Source organism: Petromyzon marinus, chromosome 27, assembly GCF_048934315.1.
Source record: "Petromyzon marinus isolate PM22_M1 ecotype Great Lakes invasive population chromosome 27, UKy_Petmar_22M1.pri1.0, whole genome shotgun sequence".
Classification (NCBI taxonomy): domain Eukaryota; kingdom Metazoa; phylum Chordata; class Hyperoartia; order Petromyzontiformes; family Petromyzontidae; genus Petromyzon; species Petromyzon marinus.
The window spans coordinates 7,092,291-7,117,210 of record NC_133693.1 but is presented as its reverse complement, the minus strand read 5'-3'; the positions used below and the strand labels follow the sequence as shown (position 1 = coordinate 7,117,210).

The 24,920-nt window shown below is 48.2% G+C and overlaps 1 protein-coding gene and 1 long non-coding RNA gene across 3 annotated transcripts; one reads left to right on the top strand and one right to left on the bottom strand.

Annotated features, from left to right (window-relative positions):
* Positions 1-3,786: 3,786 nt before the first annotated feature.
* LOC142929234 (uncharacterized) lies at positions 3,787-7,199 on the top strand. The gene is made up of 2 exons (XR_012945454.1): positions 3,787-6,311; positions 7,021-7,199. It is a non-coding gene; the product is annotated as an uncharacterized LOC142929234 (long non-coding RNA).
* Positions 7,200-7,821: 622 nt separating this feature from the next.
* Positions 7,822-24,304, bottom strand: LOC116946588 (uncharacterized). Of its 2 annotated transcripts, XM_076070065.1 has the most exons (6): positions 23,954-24,304; positions 19,581-19,782; positions 18,131-18,291; positions 16,677-16,884; positions 14,946-15,089; positions 7,822-14,079 (listed from the first exon to the last, which is right to left on the bottom strand). In XM_076070065.1, the coding sequence occupies exons 2-6, from the start codon at positions 19,610-19,612 to the stop codon at positions 10,611-10,613; spliced, it is 4,014 nt and encodes a 1,337-aa protein (XP_075926180.1). In that variant the 5' UTR covers positions 19,613-19,782; positions 23,954-24,304; the 3' UTR covers positions 7,822-10,610. The 2 variants fall into 2 exon arrangements, with proteins under 2 accessions (XP_075926180.1, XP_075926181.1); XM_076070066.1 differs by lacking the exons at positions 18,131-18,291; positions 19,581-19,782; positions 23,954-24,304 and having other exon boundaries at positions 15,304-16,808.
* Between the last annotated feature and the right edge of the window lie 616 nt (positions 24,305-24,920).

Below are 24,920 nucleotides of genomic sequence, written 5' to 3'. Positions count from 1 at the left end.
GGACGATTGCTTGTGTTGCGTTAGAAACGTGATTTTTTTATTATTTTTATGTTTCTATCTACGTGACTTTCCCGAAAGACCCAAAGAGTACGTACAATTATGATTCATATATAATCGATTTGCACACACGTAATTTGATGCATATATCATGACGCTATGTATCAATATTAATCTACCATCACAACAACCACTGCCACCACCATCACTGACATCGCTATCATTAACCCCAAAATCATTGCCACCACCATTGCCAATCCTACAATCAGCACCAACACCAGCACCAGTACCGCCATTCATCACTGCTACTACCACCATCACTAACTGCGCAATCACAAACGCCACTACTGCCATCACTACCGCTTTACCAATACACCCATATCACAAAAAACTCACATTCGTTAATAACACAATTGGCCTTAAAAACAAGGAGTATGTAATAGGCGACGTTTCAGACAATGGTCCTTCAGCGGATAGGTAGTGTCATGTAACAGGTCACCCTTATTACAAGACACAGAGCGATTCTCATGATTAGGAAGCATCTTGTGCTGGATAATTATTTAAGATTCATGAAAATTGTACTGAATTACAGTATTCCTTCGTTATTCACGAAACTGCTATCCGTTATTTTGGCTATCTGCGAATCTGATCTGGAAATCTAAACGACTGCATCGAGTGAGAGAGAAAGAAAGTGATGAGACAGAATGTAATTAGAGAAAGTGATGCGATAAAGTGATGAAATAATGTTCAGGTATTCAACAGCTTATTTATTTATTTAAGGTACTTAATTTAAAAGATATGTTTTCCTAGGCCAATATGTTTGCGTGACATTTGCAATTCACGAGCATCTCTGGAACGTATTCCTCGCGAATAAGGAGGGAATACTGTAATTGCAAATGGTACATTTAGGTTTAACGGAGCAACATTGCCCAAATGAGATAGAAGAGATTGTTCTTGAATGACATTTCCACCATGAATATAGCACGTGTTCTGCCTGTCGCAAGAAAGGTGGGTTTAACAAGGATTCACATACCCTCCTGGTCATGAGCCCACACAATTCCGCCTCGTGAAACAACCAATACTCTCCTGAAACTTAGCCACGAGGCTCGGTACGACTATTTTAGGTCGTAAAATATTTAAAATTCCTAAAAAAAATGTACTCCAGTTTTATCCCAATTGTGTTATCGCTCTTTGTGTCACATGATAAATAATCCATTTGAAACTCTAGCAGAGCAATGCAATTCTTAGTAGTAGATAACGGCCTGTGGAAGTGTATATCACAGACCTACCTCTGAAATCCCTTCAGGTAACCTGTGTTCTACACAGTGGGGGGCAGCACTTTGGATTTGTCACGTAAAATGCCAATTAGTTACTACTTCAATCCATGGATTTACTCATCCAAGGATTTACTTTCCATGGATTTACTCTAACACACCAGTAGGCTGAAGTAGTAATTGACTGTGTCGGGTGGTGGAGGGTTACGACACATTAATACTTACGCGATCTAACCCAAAAAACCTTTATTATGAAGATGGTGTCTAGCCAATTGCCAAAAGTGGTCACTCGCTCGCCCGTGGCCCTTCGTAGCTTGACCCTCCACCCCATTGGCTGGGAGACCTCCTGCCCCCACCAGCGTGACTCACCAACACCGCAACAATGACAAGCGCACATCAACAACAACAACCGCCATTCGCCACTAAGTGGCGGTGACGTCACCACGACGCTTGTGCCAGGCTATGTGCACCTTGAGGCCACGTGAAGTGTCGAACGCCCGCTGGCAGTTGGTCACGGGGCAGACCCAGGTGCCACGGGTTGACTGAGATGACTGGCTGATGCACCACCTGTGCCCCCTACTGTGCCAACCTGCTGTGCTTTAGCCACCCGGAGTTCCGCTCGTTGTTGCGAGCGTCGCTCCTCCGTTGTTGTTGAAGGGCGACTGCCTCCAACTGCCCAATAGCGTCCTTCACGAGCCTCCTCCACAGAGGCCGATCTTGACACCGCTGGTACCAGTCATCGGCAAGTCCACTCAGCTCCACGTCCTCCTGTACCACATCACTCCATCTCTTCTCTAGCCCGTGCCGCGCCCGTTTAGCCCCCTCGATCCGGCCGAACAAAAGCTGTTTCGGCATGCGGTGGTTGGGCATGCGGGCTACATGACCCAGCCAACGCAGCCTTGCCTGCCGGAAGAGCTCACCGATGGGACCTTGCCCAGATCTTTCAAGGATTTGTGGGCTCCTCATACAATCCAGCCTGGTTAAACCCAGGATGGATCGTAGGCAGGCCAGCCTAAATGTTTCCAACCGGCGAAGATGCTCCATTAAGGGGGTCCACGTTTCGCAAACGTAGAGAAGGGAGGGAATGACCGTGGCCGAGAAGACCTGAAGCTTAGTGCGGAGCGACAGACCAGGTAGCTTCCACACAGCGTTACGTAACCGATGAAAATATATTGCCGCTCGACTGATTCGGAGCGAGACCTCTGCTGTTAAACGGTAGCTGGTCATAAGCACACTGCCCAGGTATGGGAAACTCTCCACTCTCTCCACAACTGCCCCATCACCGATTGGGAGTTGTGGGGGTGGAGTGTCCGATGGTACAAAATACCCAGGCAGGTGCTTAGTTTTGGTGGGGCTGATGGTAAGGCCCCACCTCTTAGTGGCACGCTCCAGTCTCAGCAGCAGCGTCTCTCAGGTAACAAGCTGAGATTAGGAGCACCCCTTTAAGAGTGTGCTCCTAATCTCAGCTCGTGACCTGTATAAATGCCACCTGGGAGCCAGAAATCTTTCTGATTGGAGGGGGTCAAATACTTATTTCCCTCATTTAAATGCAAATCAATTTATAACATTTTTGACATGCGTCTTTCTGGATTTTCTTGTTATTCTCACTGTTCAAATAAACCTACCATTAAAATTATAGACTGATCATTTCTTTGTCAGTGGGTAAACGTACAAAATCAGCAGGGGATCAAATACTTTTTTCCCTCACTGTACTTTTTGAGGCATAAGAAATTAGGAAATAACACTACCCAGGAACAAAAAAATGTTAGTGTTATAATTATCATTGACGTAAATAATAATTTGCGTCAGCATGAAAAATATAAGCCACGGAAAAAGTAATTTAAAACAAACTACACGAATGATTCTTTTATGTTCAGTTTCTTTACTCGATCAGAGAAATCAACGATTGGAGGTCACGCGCTCGTTCGCGCAACCGCGCTATGAGCGTCCCCTAGGTTGACTCGGCCTTAAATGGGTGCCTGCTACGGTGTGTAAGCAGCACTGGGGAGACAAAGGAGGCCTTCGTTAGGTGCTCACAACATCTGTCCCAACAGTCTGTTAAAGGCAACACGAGGGATATTTTCCGCGTGTGTGTTCACCTGTGTGCGGGAGCGGTAGTGTAGCGGTCAACGCGCTGCGATACAAACCCGGTGAACCGCGTTTTATTTCTCTCTCACGGCTAACACCACCGGTGAGGGTTATACGAACCGGTCCTGGACCTCTCCTAGGTAGACTCAGCCTCAAATGAGTACTTGACGCGGTAAAACATCGCCACTGGGGAGACAAAAGCGGCCGGGCGTGGTGCTAGTCACCCACCTAATTCTGTGCCGTACCGAACTTTAAAGGTGCTCGCTAATAGCACTTGCCCCAACAGTTTAAGGTGCTTGTAGTCAAACCAGCCAGCTCCGCGCTGCGACATTTGGCGCTACCGGGACACCTCAACATAATGCCCAAATGTTATTGCAATCTTAGGGTAGTCCAAACTCTCGGGGCATCAATTCGTCGATTTATACAACTCGAGGTGCACTTTTGAACCGCGTGCTTAAGGGTCGATTCATATACGCAATGAGGTTCAACGTGAACCCGACATTTTCACCAATGACCAAAAAGTATTTCTTGAAGCTTGTGACCCGGAACCCTGGCAATTATTGGAATCGCCGTGGGGTTCACAATAGCACCATACTTGTCAAAATAAAGAAACTCGGTTAGAAACATTAACATTTGACCAAGTAAACATCCGTTTGAACAAAAGCCACCATCAACTTTTTTTAATGGTGTCTTGTCTGGAAGGGGTGTTTCCGTGATGTCAAGGTACTCGCTGGTTAGATTCCATTTATTGGCGTGGCAGGGAAATTGCGAAGGTTACTAAAATCCACCTCCAACCACCCAGCAGTTTTAATGGGTACACCACAATACATTGGCAGGTTTTGCATGTGGTGGGGTAAAAAGTGGGTATTGCCCACCTCTTCCTAGACAGTCAGCATGGACGATGCCACATCCAAATGCCCTCTAGAGACATTACCATTATGGAGGCTCCAAGTCATCCATCCAAATATTACATAATTATCCCCATCTACAAGTTGGTATTGCAGTGTGGAACATAAGGGCCTGAAAAAATAAACTCAACTGTATACATTTTGATTTAAAGCTTTCGTAACTGCAGGGATTCATATTCCTGGTTCTTTCGGTAAAGTCACGTAGAAGGGAAACAATAAAATATATTTTTTTATATTTGTATTATTTTGTTTCCCTTCTACGTGACTTTACCGAAAGAACCAAGAATATCAACTGTATACACTTGTGATTAAAAGACGAGACCACGTAGCCTTCACCAGTGATTTTATTTATCAAGTGTACCATCTATCAACAAAACTGAACTGTCATTGTCCGTTTCGCCCAGTAAAAATACATTAACATTGTTGGTCTTTCAGTTTATGGGACAATAGTTCAGAACAGCACTTAATTTCTCAGTTGAAATGAAACTGTTTCAAAAGGTCGCAAAGGTCGATGGACCTTAATGATTGGCATTTTAAACACCGTTACCATATCCTTGGAGAGACATGGTTGTCCCAACGGACATCTTCCTGAAAATATTTTGGAATTCCAGCCATCCCTTTAAACAATCCCCGAACGGTCCTGGAGGAATACAGATTGTTAAATGCTCAGCCATGATCCGTCCACTGCTGGGATGGGTTCCACAAGCCCGAACCAGTCACACACGGTTTCACGATCCAACAATCTCGTTCCTGCATACGAACCGATCTCAATGCTTCGGCGGTGCACCTTCGATTAGCAACCGCTCCTCCGATTAACAAAGTCAGCTATGTACGGTGTGAAAAAAGTTCAACATACATAGCTTCATCTTACTCGGTGGATGTGCCTGTGTCGGGCGTGTTTCTCGGCTTGCCACTCCGTCGTTAGTCTACCATAGGTAATCATCCCTTAACGAAGAGTCCTGCAGAATTCCGCTTACTTCAACAATCATGTCTGACATGCATGTTCTATCCTTGTTTCACTTTGAATATGCATTGTAATATCACATGAATCTCCATAATTTTTTGACCTTTGCAGCTTGTTCCACTTTCTTCGTCAATGTCCGTGTTTCAGATTCCATGTCATAGCAAGTAATACACATCAATAGCTATTCTTAAGATGCATCGGGTTGTCAGGTTTCATGATCAAGTCGGGAAGTTTCTCTAAAGGACTCGAACCTGTTCTCACCCACTCAGATTTACTGTCACTGAATTTAAGCAAAGGCAGCTGAAACCAATGTGAGCAACAGAAATAAAAAAAGAATTGATCAATTTTAAGTATGTCAGAAGGGCACATCTGGGATAACACATTCGTATGTGTATACCTAGGACAGTTATTGAAAGCCGACCTGGATCAAACCAATGAAAAGTGGCAGACGAACAGCTTACTGTTTTTTCAAAACTGAACTCGTAAAAAAAATCTACTTACCAATGTGCTAAAGGTATTTCAATATGTGTACTGTATATTATCCATGATTACCTGCCGACACAGATCAGAGGCATGTCCATTGTCAAAGTGTCGAAGTAAAGGGATGGAGAGTTGCATGCATGGAATTACACGGATACAGGCAGAGACACGTGGATTAGAGAAAACACACGTTCATCAAAACACTTGGGCTTGCAGAATAAATGGGGTTGTGTAGGCACGTTCCGAGAACTGACGATGGCCCGTGGTTGAGACTAATGGCAAAGTGCAAGCTAAGCAATGAAACAGGTTTGTGCGGGGGAGCCAGATGGATTGTTGCTCCACACTATCGTGCGAGACGGAAGCGGCCTTGCGGCGAGGTCTTCATTCAACAATGGCTGATGACGACTGCTCCATAACGGGTGAAAATTGGAGCATTTCATTTCACCATCGCCATTTCTAATTGAGTCAATTTGGCAGAAGTCTCAAACGTCTCACAAGAATTACATTTGCACCAAAGGTCTCCTTAATGAAATTTCCCAACCACAAAAAAAACTCTTATTCATAAATATTGTGATGTTATTTAGTTGTTGGCCAGTCAAGGTTAATTCATAATAAAGGTTTTTGGGTTAGATCGCGTTTATTTATAAATGTGTCGTAACCCTCCACCACCCGACACGGCCAATCAGCAAAGAAAAGTGTCACGTTGACAAAAGACAAATAATTCACTACTTCAGCCCACCGGTGTGTTGAAGAGTTAATCCACATTTACAGTTTGAGTACGACGTTTCGCTGGTAAATACTTCCAGCATCGGGCAATTCGCCAGAATGGTAAAGCCCTCGCTTGCTCCCGGTTTTATATAGAGCAGAAGAGTGACGTCATCACTTAACTCATCAGGTGCAGTGATTAGAGGCGGAGGGAGGGGTAATGTAATTATATAATCGATTAGTAATCAGTCATTGGTTATGATTAGTAATGAGTTGTAGATTAGTAATTCTTTAAATCAAAATGTAATGTGTATTATTTAATAATACGCTTCCAGGCCGCACTGAGCCGGTAGCTGTCAGAGCGATTAAAGTATTTACCAGCGAAACGTCGTACTCAAACTGTAAATGTGGATTAACTCTTCAACACACCGGTGGGCTGAAGTAGTGAATTATTTGTCTTTTGTCAACGTGACACTTTTCTTTGCTGATTGGCCGTGTCGGGTGGTGGAGGGTTACGACACATTTATAAATAAACGCGATCTAACCCAAAAACCTTTATTATGAATAATATTGGTCGCGAAAGCCTACGTGTTAAACAGTCAAGGTTAAATCTACACATTTTTAGTTTTAGAAAAAAGTTGACGGACGATAGAAACATACCTTATTTGTTTCAAGGTATGCCCCCTGATACGCGTACACATTCTTCCCATGGGTGCTGGAACAATCGTAATGCCAGAAGCATGGGAGTCTTTAAATAAACACAGTTACCATCATCACGTATGCCTCGTGTTAATTTTTAAATATGTTGCACTGGTTAATAAAACACATCTGTGTGAGATATGCATCACCAAACTATAGCCAACTTCTGGTTTGACACGTTTCCTTCGTAAACACAATCACTGCTGTCCCACAGCACAACATCTCCATCGTGAAAATACCCACACTGCTTTGCACATCTGTGCCGCATTCGCACACGAGGTTGAGCAAAACTTCATCCCTACTTTTACATGCAGGTTAACCTTTAAGGACTCCTCCTACATGTTATATTTTATCGAGTCAAGGCACAAGGAAAAGAAATGTCCTTCCGAAATTCCTATGGGTCTCAGAAAAAAAAAACACATTCATTACATCAAAGGGGAGTGACGCCAACATATCATTAACCGCAAACACCCAGTAGGTTTCTGGACTGCAAACCACAAGGTGGCACCTCTCAACTCTGAACAATGTTCGCTGTGCCCGTCATCCAGTAAAGAACGGGCATACCTCTTATAGCGCTGCCTCCTATGAACACCGTTTGTGCTGGGAGGAAAATTCCTGTGCGGCTCAGCCCATATATGGAAGTAGGCACGTCTTCGCCCATGCATGATCTTGTGAAACCTGAATCGAGGTGTCCAATTTATATCGATGCTGGTCATAGTCGATTCGTCAGCAACGTCAGAGTATCGATTAATGGAGGATTAATAATTGCATCCATTCATTGGCGATCAATGCATCGAGTGATCCCATTGTTTAGTACTGTACTCTATAGCTTCCCACGGAATGTCTTCATGGCAGACGGTGGTTAATCTTACGCAACCTCCGACCGAATGTTCCGGTGAGTACATAAACTTATCGAATTTTTTAATGTCATTATCATTCAAATAATGCGTTAATACATTTAGCATGTGTACAGTATAATTAAGGCTATTACCGATACCTTAATGAAGCACTCGTACGGCTTATAGGTAAAAAAAATAGCGGTCAGGAACGCATCTCAATTGGAACCATGTTATAATGACCTTCCACAGCGCTGTTTCATATAGCGCTGTTTACCAAGAACATATGAGCGCTATAGGAGGTATGCCTGTATACTTAACTTGACGCCAGAGATGCACCAAGGCAGAGTTTTAAGTGCGAGACCAAAATTGGTGACCGGATTTGTTGACATGCATACAATTGTTGGCGACTAGGATGATACCCTCAAAACACAATACAATAGTAATATATATACAGTACGTTATAAACACGCACAGACGCTTAGATACAGAAGCCCGTTGAGATACAACGGTCTAAATAAAAGACTTGAGGGGCGAAGGAGGGTTTCGTACAATTAAGTTGTTCGAGAAAAATAACGGTTGGGAGGGGGCGTCTTTGTTTCCCGGATTATCAAGTCAAAGGTCATTTTTTAATAATTCGGACATCGTTTGTATACACCGAATCGCACGGTGAAAAATAAGAACATACATAAGCTTTCACAGGACACCTCATTCATTGAAATTGGTCGTCTCCGAGGAGCTCTGCGGACAAATATTTACATATTAACCAGTTCGAGAGGTTACCGAATGTTATCCATGGCTGGGAATCAAACCCAAGTGGCAGAGTTGATAGCACATTGCACACAAAAAAGCACTGTACCACACACACACACACAGGTCCCACACATGCGAGGAAATATAACATTCACAGAATCTTCAAGTATGTGCTTGCATTATCCTCGTGCTACTGGCAATAACAGTATCGGGCATCCAACATCTGCAGGATGAGAGTCCCCCCCCACCACACCCCCTTTTAAAACTTCTCAAAAAGTTCCATTCCAAATCGCAAGAGTTCAACAACAACGCAGCTTCCGGCCGAGATCATTTGAACGGGGAACATTTTGCAGAAATGACATGGAAACACTTCTTGGGTGCGAGGGGGATTGTGTGGAGTGACGATGTTGGGCACATTACCCATCATGGTTATTTCTACAACTCAATTTCCAGTCCTACCCAAGGACCAGGACATGCCAACGTGCCATTTTGTACTATTTGAGATGGTAGGTTGGTTCAAAGGGTCTTTATGATCCTGTGCATCATATATGTCAGAATGATAATGCAAAGATAAGGGAGGCACGCGAAGCAGTGGCGCAGTAGTTCCCACACTGGACTGAACTCAGCGATCTTAGATCCATTCCCGGCCATGGCTAATATCAGTGGCTAGTGATATCCGAAACGGTCCGGGGTACCCCCACCTCCACCAACCTCACCGTCTTCCCTCCCCCGTACTGAACCAACCAGGCTGGTCAAGTTCGGTTAACTCCCATCGCCTACACGGCATCAGGAGGTAAAGAGGGGAGGGGGGAAAAAAATCTGGCAAAATGAATACTTTGGAGTTGTTATATACAACTTGTATTAATTAGCAGAATGTATTGGTATTTTACGGTTAGTAAACGTTAGAAGTTTATATGGCAATAAAAAAACAACGTACCAAACAAAATCAGCAGACTGAGGTTTAAAATGTCCCGATCCTTGGATCCAATTGGAAATTGAGCCGTTTGTCAACCTCTCCTCACTTCGGTGGGTTCTAGGGACTACTTAAGCGATCACAACGGTGGGAACATCTCATCTTCCCCTTGCTGTTATCAAACAACTCGCTCATCCACCATGATGCACTCGTTTTGCCAGGACAGCAAGTCAAGGCTTCACAGAAGGGCACTGCAGCGAGATGTTGGGCCAATGCCATTATTGAGCATTTGGTATGAAAGGAAACCACAGGACCCAGAAATCAAAACCCAACCACTAATGGAAGGGGACAACACTCCACACAGACAGATTCAGGAATCCATTATTGGACTGCAATGTCCTTGCCACCTCACAGTTTAAGCCTACGACAACCAAGTTTTCTCAGGCACTCTCTCAACCAAGTACTCACCGGGCAGCCATACCCTATGCTTAACATCCAAATTTTGGCAGGTTCAGGTACATTCAGGAGGATTCGGTCAAACGTAATTCTCATCATTGAAGGCCTGCTTAACATCCAGCAAGTTCACCGCACCTCCGATTAGCATGGTTGGCTACGTACGGCGCAAAAGAAGTTCAACGTACATGCACTTGCCATGCTCCAGCTACATTTGTAACATGGTTTCGCAATCTTGCAGGATCGGGGACATTCGAGAGATTTGCTTAACAGCAAACACTGAACCTACCGTTGGGGACTGTGACTCGCCGTCATGACTAAAGGTGGACCCACACTTTAGCGGTCAGTTGCATGCAACAGAACCGCTTGTACATGGACCATCTCTGCAACTGGTTGCGAGTCGTTGCATAACCGGTTGCTTAACTAGACTACTTTGAAGTGACCTGCTCAAGTGAGTTGGTTGCGCAACTAAATCCATATCGGGTGTGGACCTGCATACAGAGGAGACAGCTACCGAACCCAGGTTTCTGTCGGGAATTGCTACTGCCTGGATTTAGATTCAGATTCCTCCCGCGGCTCTAATTTCTCAGAGTCATTTGGCTCCCTGCGAGCTCCGCGCAGTCCAGACATCCCCAGGACACAGCACAAGCGCAGGAGGCCCATGAGGCCGCACGCCAGCGGCTGCCCGGGCCACGTGAATCCTCCGGCGATCCACCGCCATGCGCCATCGCCACCTTGCGCCCGGCAGGCCAGCCACACGACCAACCCCGGCAGCATGGGGCCTCCAGCCGCCAGCCAGTCCAGTGCTACCCAGCGGCTCCACTCGGAGGCTGGCCGTCGGTAAAGGGAAACCACGGAAGCCTCGCGATCAGTGCTCGCGAGTCTCACGAGCGACGTCTCGGACCGGTCGTCAGAGCAGTTTGACCGATCGGCAGAACTTGAAGATGATGCCATCACCAGTGATGTTGGTGGTGGTTGTGCCGATTGAGATGAAGCGTCCCCCCCTTCTCTACGGACGACCTCGTTTAGAGTTGAGGTCCCCCGCACGGGAACTGCCGCGCTTGCGTGGATGCTGCCATCACTGTCGGCACTGCGGCCTCCGCGTTTCAGCACAGCCGACAATGTCTCTCGGCCTCCACTCGGCATCAAAAAGTCCGATCCAAATGCTTCGTTATTGAAGGCCTGCTTAACATCCTGTGTGCAGTCCACCGACAGCTGCTGGATTGGCACCATCCCAGTGGGATCTGGTTCAAGGTGCCCAGTGACTGTGGCCTGCATGCAACATTCCATGTCATCATCCTCCTCAGGCTTTTCTTTCTCCACAGTGATGTTTGAAGAGAGGATCTGTTCAACATCTGCAGTCTGTTGAAAGGTGGATACCTGCTCATCTTGGGTATCAAGATGAACATGGATCTGTTTAGCGACAGCCTCCGTGTTCTTTCTGTTATCTTCCTGAACATCCCACGTATCCCTCTCAATGCCTTCCTCAATGTTCTCCTTTTGTTCACGGTCCCGAGCGTCCTCCATCACCTTCCCCTTCTCAACATTCACAGCGGTCTCAACGATAGCTTCGCCTTTCTCAAAATCGTTGGCCTTGTCCTTCTCAATGCCACAAGTGGCAATATCCATGTAATTGTCTTTGTCCTCAAGGTTATTTTGAGCCTTCTCAGCATCACAGGTGGTCTCACCAATATCAGCAGCACCCTTGTCCACGACTTCACACGGTTCAATATTTTCTTCAGCCTTCTCAAGACTAGTAACGTCTTTCTCAAAGTCTTCATCCTCAAAGTTGGTAGTGTTGTCCTCAACATTATCAAAGTCTGTGGTGTCTTCCTCAACGTCTCGACTGTCGTCTTCAAATTCTGCAGTGTCCACAATGTCCTCAGCATTCCATTTAGAGTTCTCACTACCACAATCGGTCTCAATGATTTTAAATCCTGCAGCGTCCTTCTCAATGTTGTCATTGTTCTTTTCCTGGTCTGTGGCACCTTCCTCAGTATCCTGACAATTTATCTCAATGCTCTTGATGTTGTTCTCAAAGTATTCGCAGTCCCTCTCAAACTCCGTGGTGTGGTCTTGAAAAGCTGCAGCATCCCTCTTTATGTCCTTAATCACGTGGCGTTTCTCAATGTCAGAGGCATCATTCTCATTTACCTCAACATTCGTGGCGTCCTCCCCAATTTCCTCATTTCTACTTGCACCCTTTTCAACCACCAATCGGTCATCCCCATCGGCTTCCTCAACATCCCTCGTGTGTCTCTCAACCACCAATCGGTCATCCCCATCGGCTTCCTCAACATCCCTCGTGCGTCTCTCAACCACCAATCGGTCATCCCCATCGGCTTCCTCAACATCCCTCGTGTGTCTCTCAACCACCAATCGGTCATCCCCATCGGCTTCCTCAACATCCGTCGTGCACCTTTTAACCACCAATCGGTCATCCCCATCGGCTTCCTCAACATCCCTCGTGTGTCTCTCAACCACCAATCGGTCATCCCCATCGGCTTCCTCAACATCCCTCGTGTGTCTCTCAACCACCAATCGGTCATCCCCATCGGCTTCCTCAACATCCCTCGTGTGTCTCTCAACCACCAATCGGTCATCCCCATCGGCTTCCTCAACATCCCTCGTGCACCTTTCAACCACCAATCGGTCATCCCCATCGGCTTCCTCAACATCCCTCGTGCGTCTCTCAACCACCAATCGGTCATCCCCATTGGCTTCCTCAACATCCCTCGTGCACCTTTCAATGCCAAACGCATCCTCGCCATTGTCACGATCCATCTCAATGTGGCCAATATCCTTCGCTTGCATCGCGTCGAGCGGGCCGTGGCTGGTGGACGTCGCCTGTCCGCACGCAACCGAGGGGCGTCCGACGGGCCGTTTCTCCTGCAGGGATCTTAACGGCAACGTGCATGCCTCCCGAACCAGCCACAACGCTTGTTTGATCAAGCGACGGGTCACGCTTCCGTTTTGCCACTTCGCGCAACTCGCACGAGGCGCCTCCATCGCTCGGCCCTCAATCAGCTTCATCATAGTCTTATAGGAACAGTCAGATTGGCCAGGCTTCTTCAGAATGAGCGACAGGTAAGCGGGTGAAGATTCAAGAGGGGGTAAATCAATAGGGCTTCGAGGTTGTATTTCTCCAATCTCTCCATCGGCAAGGTTTTCGCTTAAGCATGCATGTGAAAATTTTAACTCCTCGTCACCATCTGCCACCATCATGGCCACCAGAAGAACCTTAACATCAACAGGTGCCAGCAAGAGCGACCCAACTTTGGCGATCGCACCGTTCCTTGCGCCATTGGCAGAAATCTTCCCCCTGGGTCGCCAGCTTCCACTTACTCCATCTTCTCCACAGCCGCCCATCGGTTTAAAGGTAGATCTTGTAAGGTCCACCTCTTCGAACACTCCAACACCTCCTCCGCGAGTGTCGAGACGGTGACACTCGTCCCCGCACAGGAGTACAAGGTCGCGCCCTTTTCCTTGAAAGCGATGGCAGGTCTCTTCTCCTCCCATTGTGTGGTGGCGTTCACTGCCTGCTGAACGTCCATCGCCACACTTGCGCTCGCCCCCGCAGATCCCACCGGGGCAAAGATATCCAGCACGACTCTGCATCGCGCCTCCTTCCACACGGGTTTCATCCCCACCACTTCCACCGGTCGCGTCACGAAAATGGGTGCCACAGCAATGACGGCACCCACAGTGGTGGCAGCCGCAGCTGCTGCAGCAGCAGCTGTGGCGACAGCAGGGAGATATTTGGCGGCGACGTTCCTGGACGAGCTCGCTGGAGTGAGAGGCCCGCCAGCGAGCGGCCCGGCTGATGGAAGAGATGTCCAGCGGTGGCTCGGGGCTTGTCAGCAGGTCGTGGACGGTCTTGCCGAGTCGAGCCAGCTCGCCTCGTGCCGCTGACAGGATGAGCTCGGCCTCCGTGTGCTGGGTCACCTCCTGCGCGCGCTTCTCCTGCAGCAGACACAGCTGCTGCTTCAGCTGTTGCAGCTGCTGATTCCTGGGGAGGTGTGGGGCAGTGGAGAGGGGAGGATAGAGAAGGGGGACAAGGCAGGTTGCTGGCGACATCGCCAAACGTAGGCGATAAATCTCTGGACTGCTTCAAGGGCCTCCCTTTAGTTGACTCGGACTTAAATGAGTACCTGGTGCAGTATGTAAACATCAGCTCTGGGGAAACAAAGACGGCCTGGCGTGATATTTGCCAAAACAGCCGCTTGTGTGCCATTCCAGCCTTAGTACTTCAGAATCTTTATTTAGACTGGAGGGTATCCGATGACCTATGAAGCTCTTTTTCACAGATGTCCTGTCGGGGTGGGTCAGCAAGTTTAGTACTTTTTCGCTAACCAAGTGTTTGGCTGTATGGGGGATCTTTGTCTGTCAACACGTACAAGGTATGTATGTAGGCATGTTTAACTTCATCTTCTTGGTTCTTTCGGTAAAGTCACGTAGAATGGAAATTTTATTTTATTATGTGTTATTTTTATTATTTTATTTCCATTCTACGTGACTTTACTGAAAGAACCAAGAAGATGAATCCCTGCAGTCACGAAAGCTTTAAATCGAAAAATGTTTAACTTCTTTCGCACCTTATGTAGCCAACCGTGCTAACTTGAGGTGCGGGGGAAGAACTAAAAACAAAAAGCATTTCTAAACAAATGACTCTTCAATCTAGATTTGACAGTCCATAGTACCAGCGGCTTCCTCATATTGGAAGAAAATTCCAGATGGCTGCAGAAGCATATCTGATAGCACGCAATGCGGCGGACCATCTGTTTTTTGATGGCCAGCCAAAAGGCGCCTCTGCGAGGATGACCGAGTTCGCGTGAACAAGGCAACGGTGCCCACGGTATTGAGAACACATCGTACCTGTCGTCCAGGTGTGCGTGCGCGTCCCGCAGCGAAGCGCGCAGCTCCCGGATGGTCCGCTCGCGCTGCTGCAGTGGCGTCAGTTGTGGAGCGACCACGCCACATCGCCCCTCTCCTCCGCGGCTACTCGCACCCTCGACTGTGCTGCAACCCCAACACAGGCGAGACAGTGTACGCGTGCAGGAGAGGCACCAGGCGGGCGAGTGTACGCGCGTGGGGAGCGGTAGTGTAGCGGTTACCGCGTTGCGCTACGAACCCGGTGACCAGAGTTCGATTCCCGCTCACGGCCAACACCAGTGACAATTATCTGAACTGGTCCTGGGTTTCCCGCTAGGTCGACTCGGCCTCAAATGAGTACCTGGTGCGGTGGTTAAACATCACCACAGGGGAGACGAAGGCAGCCGGGCGTGGCATTGGCCACCAATCCTCTCTTGTGCCGTGCCGGCCTTCATCACTTGCCCCAACAGCATAACAAAGCAATACAGGCAAGGAACAGTACTACACACGTGTATATAACAGGCGAGATGTTATCTTTGGAGGAATTCGATGAGCTATGAAGCTCTTTTTCACAGATGTCCAGTAGGGGCAGGTCAGCAAGTTACATTAACGAATGATACGAGTGCAACAAATAGAGAAACCGTAAGCTCCGCCCCCCTCTGCTTGGGAAGGGTTCTTTACCCCAAACTTCAGCCTACAGCTGTTTCGCACGTGTACATGTGTAATAAACGACTTCCACGACACGTTTTGAGACTTGCGTCCTTCTTTATTAGTTATGACTGCTCGGCTCCGCACTCTCTTTAGATGGTCACCCTCTCTCTCTCGCCGCATGCACGCGCTCTCTGCTCCTCCTCCCTTCCTCGCGCGGCTTCCCTCGCTCTCGCTTCCCAGCGCACCACTGGTCGATGGCGCGTTGGGAATCGGGAGAGCTTCGCCGCGGCTGCCACGTGGTCGGTGGCGGACGAGATGACGGGGATGCAGTCCGGACCCAGGCTTCCACACCGAACCCAAGAGTCCTCCTCCTGCCTCTCCTTATATCCTCCTTGGCGGCGCAAAGCCCCGCCTCTAACCACGCCACCTTCAGAACCTTTTAGGTGGTTCCCGCATGTACCCCTCAGCTCCGCCCATGAACTTTGGCCCAGATCGAACCCGTAGCCCCGATTGGTTATGACCGATGTGGAAATGCCTATGCAGCCCTCCATATATCGGTGTGCCCTCTCATTACACATGTGTATTGACATGGAATGTGTCATTGTGGCGCATAGCGCTGGTTACTGGCACAGAAGGGGGTCGGAGGTGTAGTCACCCTGTCTGCCAGCAGGATGTGATGAGCCAGAGAGAGGGATGTGAGGCAGGGGGGGGATAGAGGGGGTACGTGTGGTAAAGCCCGGGAACCTTCTCGTGGGTTCTAGAAGGAAGGCGTGGCCGAAGGCAGAGCGAGGCCACGCTGGGTGTATAAAGGAAAAACCCCGAGCGAGGGTTCAGGGCTGTTCTTGTGGAGTGGAACCGTCGTGCTGCTGGAGTCCTCGTCAACGTCTTCACCTCATCGGCGTTGTTGGTCAGGCAGCCAGTTAGCTGTCCTGACCATAGTATAGTAGTTACCTCTCGTACCTGTGAAGGCTATATATTAAATATAGTGCCTCCTACTCGAGTGTCTCCGAGTGATTCACTAAACATGTACAGACCCCTTGGTCAATCCCACTGCTGTAACCAGGGTCGTGGGCGTCAACGTACCGTCCATTATTGCCGTCACCTTTGCCCAGCCGTGACCCGGAAGCACCGTTGGCGGTGCTGAGCAAGCAGTAGGTACCCGCGCGCTGCATGCTGGTGGTTGCTGCCGTCTTTATGCTAGCGGGAGCTCTGCCCCGCTGCATTGTGGTAACACCGCCACGCTGCATTGTGGGAGCGTTACTCGCCGTTTGGCGCGTGCTGGGAGTAGATCCTGGTGGGTGAAGGGGGTGAAATGGAGCAAACGTGTCCATGGAGGTTAAAGAACTTAGACCTTCCGAGGACTCAGAATGTACGAGAAATAAGAGAAGCATTTGTGTGAGAATGCATGGGGTTAGCCAACTTCAAAAGAAACAAGCAAGCGATTTTATATTTCACATATCACAAGATTACCATTTACCCATCACAGGATGTGTTTATAAACATTTCCCATCATAGGATGAGTTTTGTTTCTCTTCTTGTTAACAACCATTGCATAGCCGGTTCCATCTCGGGCAGTATTTCTCAAACTTCTTTGGTCTGCGGACTACTCAGCTGATGTAAACATTCCAGAGCACCCAGCCCTACACCCCTGGTGACAAAAACGAATTAATTTCTATCTAAATACCAGTAACACAAAATGGCTCCTATTACCGGACCATAAAATGAAAGCAGCTATATGGTTCCTTTTTAGGGGGGGGGTGGCATTTAGATCTTAGGGTAAGGGTAGTTTACCCAACTTCATCTATTAATTAAATATCATTCGGAAAATTTGGATGGAAAAGGTATAAACATTATTTCTGGATCAACCTGCATTTGTATCACAGCCTCGTGGGCCACCTGGAGGAAAGTCATAGACCAGTGGTTGTCCGGGGACAGCACTCCGAGAACCACTGCTCGAGGGGAACCTGACTATGCCCTCCTGTGTCCAGTCCCGATATTTCAAGTGACCATTGTAGGTTTTTAGGGTCCACATTTTGGAGCAAGTGCTGTTAGAGAGCACCTATGAAGGCCAGCACACGAGGGGGTGGGTTGCCAGCACCACGCCCGGCCGCCTTTGTCTCCTTAGTGGCGATGTTTACATCCCACACCAGGTACTCAATTTGAGGCCACGTTGATCTGGAGGTGTTCCATGACTGGTTCAGATAATCGTCACTTGGTGTTGGTGGTTGTGAGCGGGAATCGGACTCGGGTGGCGGGGTTCCTAACGCAGCGCACAAACAAGCTGCACTACTGCCCCCTACCCACACACTCATGTCTGCTGCCATCTAGTGCCAACAATCGAGAAAACGTAAACTATTGTACAGTATGACCAAGGCCGTATCTTATTCATTCTAAAATTGTTTACGACAAAAAAATCCAACTGACCAAGCTGAGCATTAATTTTAAACTGTGTCTGGCTGCCAGGTGCCCCTACAGTTAAATACAAAAAACATGCGTTGTTGTAAAAGGGTTAATAAGGAGGCAATGAATGCTACCACCTTTGGGTGCACAGTGGTGCATTGTGGGTGTTTTCCCGCGGTGCATGATGGGAGCGAGGTTGCGAGGGGTCGCAGGCATGAGGCCCTCGTGAGCAAAGCGCGACGCCCCAGGGGCGGAGGTGAAAATTGAAGACGCATTGTGATGGGGTCCAGGTGGCCTCCTGTTCAAAAGAGACAAAGATTCCGTGTAGATCATTTTACAAAGACAGATCACCCGTATAGTCTTAACATACTGTTGGGGCAAGTGCTGTTAGCAAGCACCTATAAAGTCCGGCACGGCACACGAGGAGGTGGGTGGTCAGCACCATGCCCGGCCGCCTTTGTCTCCCTAGTGGCAATGTTTACACACCACACCAGGTACTCATTTGATGCCGAGTTGACCTAGGGGAGGCCCAGGACCTGGTTCAGATAAATCACTGGTGTTGACCGTGAGCAGGAATCGAACCCGGGTCTTTGATTCGCAACGCAGCACATTAACCACTACAATATAGCTCTCCCCAAAGATCATTATACACGGACCGATGCAATCAAAAACTACTGACCCACACCACTATACTCCGACACACACAAACAGTGATACATGACAGCCACAGACGAAAACACACCGTTGTAAGCCAAGACCTCAAATGACGCACGCTAACATGCAATGACAAAAGAGTCCCCATGCAGCCGAGAGACTTTTGAACCAAGTATCAAAAGCAGCACAGAGCAGAAGGGGGTCGTGTGGACCGATGTTCATTCACACACCGCACACTCGGTATGCAACTAATGCCGGCGACAACCTAGGGTAGGATTACAACCGTGCAAATCTCAAATCAGCCACTGATGTTAGCTGTGGACAAAAATCTGTTACATTTACGCATGTTTTAAATAAACCAATTTGGCTGCCATGGCATGTATAATGGTTGGGCACACTGGACTTGCAATCGAGAGGTCGCCAGTTCAATTCCAACTCCCGCCAAGGCAGCTGGAACAGAGTGCAGGTTTCTCTAATCCCTTTGCCCCTGTCCACCCAGCAGTCTAAATGGGCACAGCAGTTAGTCGATGGGCAGGTCGTGTGCAGTGGGGGTCAAATGTGGGTTCTCCCCCCCCCCCACCTCATACTAGATGTCTGCCAGTGTTGAAGAGAAGGCCAAATACCCTTTAGAGAGAGGGGTAGGGACTCTCGATCTCCCTCAAGGGGAAACTATTGCACCAGCAGTGGCGTGAACAAGCAGTTACAGGGGTGCACCTTTACCCAACATGCACCGCTCGGTGTACCTAGACCAGGGGGTCGGCAACCTGCGGCTCTTTACGGACCGCTTCGTGACGTTATGTACAGTATGCACAGTATGCATTCAGATGCATTGCAGCTCTTGAAATATTTAATTCTGTACCGAATTGGAAAGAAATGGCTCCTCTTGTTATTTTGGTTGCCGACCCCTGACCTAGACGGCAGAGACTGACTCACGTAACGGAAGGAGGAGAGAAGATGCCGTCCATGATGAACCCGGACTTCCCTCGACTCTCGTGCTTGTCACCTCTTAGCCACGCCTCCTCCTTGAGGCCACTAATGCCCCTCCCCTCTTTGTCTTGATCTCCCAGGGCCCCCCCCACCAACGGCCGTGGTTCAGCACTGGGTGGAGTCCTTCATTGCCTGCATCCACCGAGGGCTGTAGAGACGAGAGTGTCGAAGAAAGCCCTTTGTCATTCGCCAGCGGCAACATCATTTTACAACTTAGCCATCATCACCACCACCACTGTCATCACCATCAAAATCAACATCAACAATATAACAATCACGAAGGTCTCACATCCATCATGCTTAATAACGTCAGAATCATTTAAAATACACCAGCCCACAGGGGATTATTGTGTCCATCCGTCGTGCATTCAAAAATGGGATGGGTGGGGCTGGGTGGAGAGGGGAGGGTGGGGAGGGGCTGGATGGGGAGGGAGGGGCTGGGTGGGGGGTGGGAGGGGTGGGGCTGAGTGGGGAGGGGCTGGTCACCCCGTGGTGCCCTTATAAAACTCAATGTTTAACCTACTCACGCCGGCTTGTGCCAGCCCTCTCAGTCGGGCATATTTGCGGAATACACCACGCCGCCGTTGACCCTGACCATTGTCCGAGCAACCCAACGTTCCTACCAGCTCCCTCCGCAGGAGAATGTGTTTTAACCCAGTTGTTGTCATATCCTCAAATCTTGTAACTCAATTTTAACCCACTTCCCAATGTGGTATCGACTGCAAACTTGGTATACTTATGTCATACTGATGACAATATTATATTCTATCAAAAATAATAAAAACAATATTTTTTACATTATTTTTTATATATATTATGTTTCGGCTTGGGTCTAATTGTCCACGCTCAACTAACGTTGGCTGTAAATCACCACGGCCCCTTACGTTATGGCAAGCTTTGCGGCCACTTCCTGGAGTCATGGAGTTCTGCCATTACGAGTACGGTTCATTTAATTAAAGCGTGTTTTAAGAAAAGTTTATAAAATATTACTTTTCAGAAAGTCATAATCATTATATCATATATAAGATACCATCGCCGTCAAGACTGCCATTCTCATCGTCGTTTTCTGTCGCAGCCATCTCCGTTGACAGTCATCATCCAGCCTCATCACCGTATTGAATCTCCTGGACGCCTTTAACTCGGCTGGAAGTTGGTCTCCACTCTGTGGTGGCCCAGTCAGGAACTTCCTTCCCTCAACCATCTGTGCCCCCCACTCCCCGCTACCATTTTACTGCAAGGCCCAAGACCCTTCTCTCATCTGCCTATGATGGACTTTTTTTTTAACCAAATAGGTCACATACGAGGCATCGCCCCCTTCTCGTGGTTTGTGCCACGTTTGGAGATTCGGTTATATTTAGACGTTTTACAAGCCCACGTATCATCCCCGTGTAATATTCATAGTCATCATCGTCATTATTCATCACCATCAATATTCACCATCATCGTCATTATAGTCCAAGATGGTCATTAGCAATGACATCATCCCATTACCAACGTGTCGTCACAATAATTTCTATTGTACATCACAGCATCGGATATATTCTTGCCATTCGCGATTCCCAATAATCGTCTATGTCGTTCGTCATCATCATCTTCATTAATTCTCATCATAATTAACAGACTCCGATTAAAATATATTGAAAGTCAATGTAATTACTGGCCGTTGACATCATAACCCACCATCGTGTGATGAAACTTCACATAACATGGCAGGCCATCCCAAACACACGGTCGCTCTTCACAAATAAAACCCGTATTTCCAACTCATTACTGCCAGTCAAGCAGTGATTAAAAAAGGAGGCAGAAATTTCAAGTCATATCATGGGGACGACGCGTGGCCACTTGGCTTTCTCCACATTACCTTGACACTCTTGCAAAATGCGAGATTTCACATCATCCAGGAATTATCCAGGCAACGATTTTAATCAAGATTTTTTTTTAACCACGCACGCATTGCATATCTATAGCTACGACACGCGTGTGTGTGCAAGAGATGCCCTTTTAGATTGAAATAAAACAGGACGCATACGCCTTGATCAAAGGCGCTCTATACACATAAGATGAGATTAGCGCGGTTGGCCACGTACGGTGCGAATGAAGTCACACGGGCTACACCACCACGACCTCCAGGTTCTCAGTTCAAAACAAAACACGCTCACGAATCAGAGCGTCCAGCCAGTCCCCCATTGTCAATCTTTGCCGAGTCCCATAGACTCAAATCGAGGAGCATCCTGCCCTAGATGTTTGGTGAACCCCCTTTGACCCCCCCCCCCCGCCAAATCTCTCAAAATCTCCGTGCATCTCATCTCCCGAGATGCCCCTTCATCATCCTCCCCCCCCTCAACTCGTTACGTAACTGTTGCTCACACAGCCGTGTATAATTATTGATTATTCGTCGGCTCCCTGTGATATAGAGACCGTGTTGTATGCACGGATATGCAGATTTCCGTTATGCAGTGTGTGATATGCATCACTGTTGCTTCAATCTTGATTTGAAGCTTTCGTTACTGCTGGAATCCATACTCTCTGGTTCTTTCGGTAAAGTCACGTAGGTAGCAATATCTTAGAGAGCATTACTATTACTTGTACACGTGTATGTGTACTGTAGTGTGCGCCAAGCTATAAAATCCGGCGACTCAACATCAGTTGCGTTCATCTGAACAGGTCCTGGGCCTCCCCTAGGTCCACTCGGCCTTAAACGAGTACCCCGTGCGGTGTGTGAACTCACAGTGAGGAGACAAGTGAGACTGGGCTTGGTGGCGATCACACCACGCGTGTGCTGTGCTCTCTATTACAAATAGGACCACGCCCGGCCGCCTTTGTATCCCCAGTGCACCAGGTACTCATTTGACGCCGAATCAACCTTGGGGCCGGTTTAGATTTTATTTTCGTCACCGATGTTAGCCGTGAGCGGGGATCGAACACTGCCACCACCACCACCAATATATTAATGCTATGCATCGATAAATACACACGGTCACAACCAATACACAATCTAGACCAAGACACACCGCTAGAATTAGAGAATGGTGTTGTGCATCTACGCACAGAGCAACACACACAGAACAATGTTGCCCGCGTACTTAAGTATCCTGCAATATGCTGCGGAAAATATGCGTTTACTCTTGGATGTGGCGTGCACGTTAACGAATATTAACTATTAGTAGTAATATTATAAATGTGGGGGGGGGGCTTAGGAGGGGACACGTCGCTATGCAGTGGTTGATGCAGGTTTGGTGGTTGAGAATGAGAAGGATGGGAAGGATGAGGATGAGAAGGATGAGAATGATGAGAAGGATGAGGATGATGAGAAGGATGAGGATGATGAGAAGGATGAGGATGATGAGGTTTAATCGTGGTGGAGGAGGTTGAATCGTGAAGGTGGAGAAATGAAATGGGGCTCGCGTGCAGTAAGGAACTCGATAGATTGTTCGATGCCTTGGGGGGAGGAGGGGAAGCTTTCACTCAGCGGTGGAGATAAATCGTGGCTACTGTTGCTAATGGGGGATGAGATACGAAATGGAATCGCGCGAATACAGAAAGATGGATTGTGTTCGTCGCGCGACGGTGATGCAATCCGTATTTCTTTTTTAAAAAAAATAATACCATCCCCTTGGTACGGGATTTAAATATACCACCATTAATTTCTCGCAGGATTCGCAATTCTGAGCGGGTTCAGTTTCAAATATGTAAACGCTTTCAAATGCATGGCCATTGTTAAACGCAAGGATCCTCCCCCGGTATAACCTTAACAGACTGTAGGGGCAAGTGCTGTTAGCGAGCACCTATGAAGAATACCGGCACGGCACACGAGGGGGTGGGTGGCCAGCACCACGCCCGGCCGCCTTTGTCTCCCCAGTGACCACGTCTGCACACCGCTACACCAGGTGCACATTTGAGGCCGAGTCGACCTAGGGGAGGCCCGGGACCCGGTTCAGAGATAATCGTCACCGTGAGCGAGAATCGAACCCGGGTGGGGGCCAGGTTCGTAGCGCTACAACCACCGCTCCCCACACACACGGTGTGTTAAACTATACAAGATCACATTCGCCAATATCACCGTAGCCTTACACAATATATAATATGCGACGTTTCTGGCAATGGGCCTTCATAGCTTGTGCTTATGTCGTATTTTAAAAGCAGTGGCGATATTGACTACGCACTGTGTCGAACGACGCAGCAGCAGCAGCACAAACAACGCCACAACGCAGAAGCTAGCATTCGTCACAAGCGATGTTAAGTGAACAATTTGTACGAAGGGTATTTATAACGAAAATATTAACGAGATAAAATCATTTAACAAAAATAGCCACTATTACCGGAGCAGAATGACGAACAGGTCCTCAGCCAGTGCAGCCCAGCCATTGAAGGGAACCGATATACGAAGATAAAATGTATACCACGATATATTTACACTACATGAGGCCAATTGATACACTAGTGACCGTTTTATACAATGTTTAAATACTGGCTATATTTTTTATAATTCACGTCGTATTGAATTCTCACCGTTGGAGCTAATTAATGTAAGATTGTATTCGGCGTTATTTGTATTATTATTTTAGCTTTAGACGGCGCGAGCGGTGATGCCGCGCAAACGCCGCCTCCATCTCCCTCCCTGCAGGGCGCTCCATGCGGACGAATCCATTTAAGTAGAGGGGTGGTGGGTGAGGGGAGGGGTGAGAGGGGTGGTGGGTGAGGGGAGGGGTGGTGGGTGAGGGGAGGGGTGAGGGGGTGGTGGGTGAGGGGAGGGGTGAGGGGAGGGGTGGTGGGTGAGGGGAGGGGTGAGAGGGGTGGTGGGTGAGAGGGGTGTGGTGAGAGGGGGGGGTGTGGTGAAGAGAGGGGGGGGTGTGGTGAGAGGGAGGTGGGTAAGAGGGGTGTGGTGAGAGGGGGGGGGTGTGGTGAAGAGAGGGGGGTGGGTGGTGAGAGGGAGGTGGGTAAGAGGTGTGTGGTGAGAGGGGAGGTGGGTAAGAGGGGTGTGGTGGGTGAGAGGGGGGGGGTGAGAAAGGAGGTGTGGAGATTTGGTCGGATATGGGAATCATAAAACCAATTAGCACACAAGCCTACCAGGTAGCGCCACACCCTTCAACAGACTCAATCGCATCCCCCTCCCCACCACATTTGTGTTCGTAAAAACATATACAATACATCTTATACTAAAGAAAAACAAATATCCCTGGAGAGAATGTTGGGGCAAGTGCTGTTGACGAGCACCTGTGAAGGTCGGAACGGCGCACGAAATGGTGGGTGGCTAGCACCACGCCCGACCGCCTTTGTCTCCCCTGG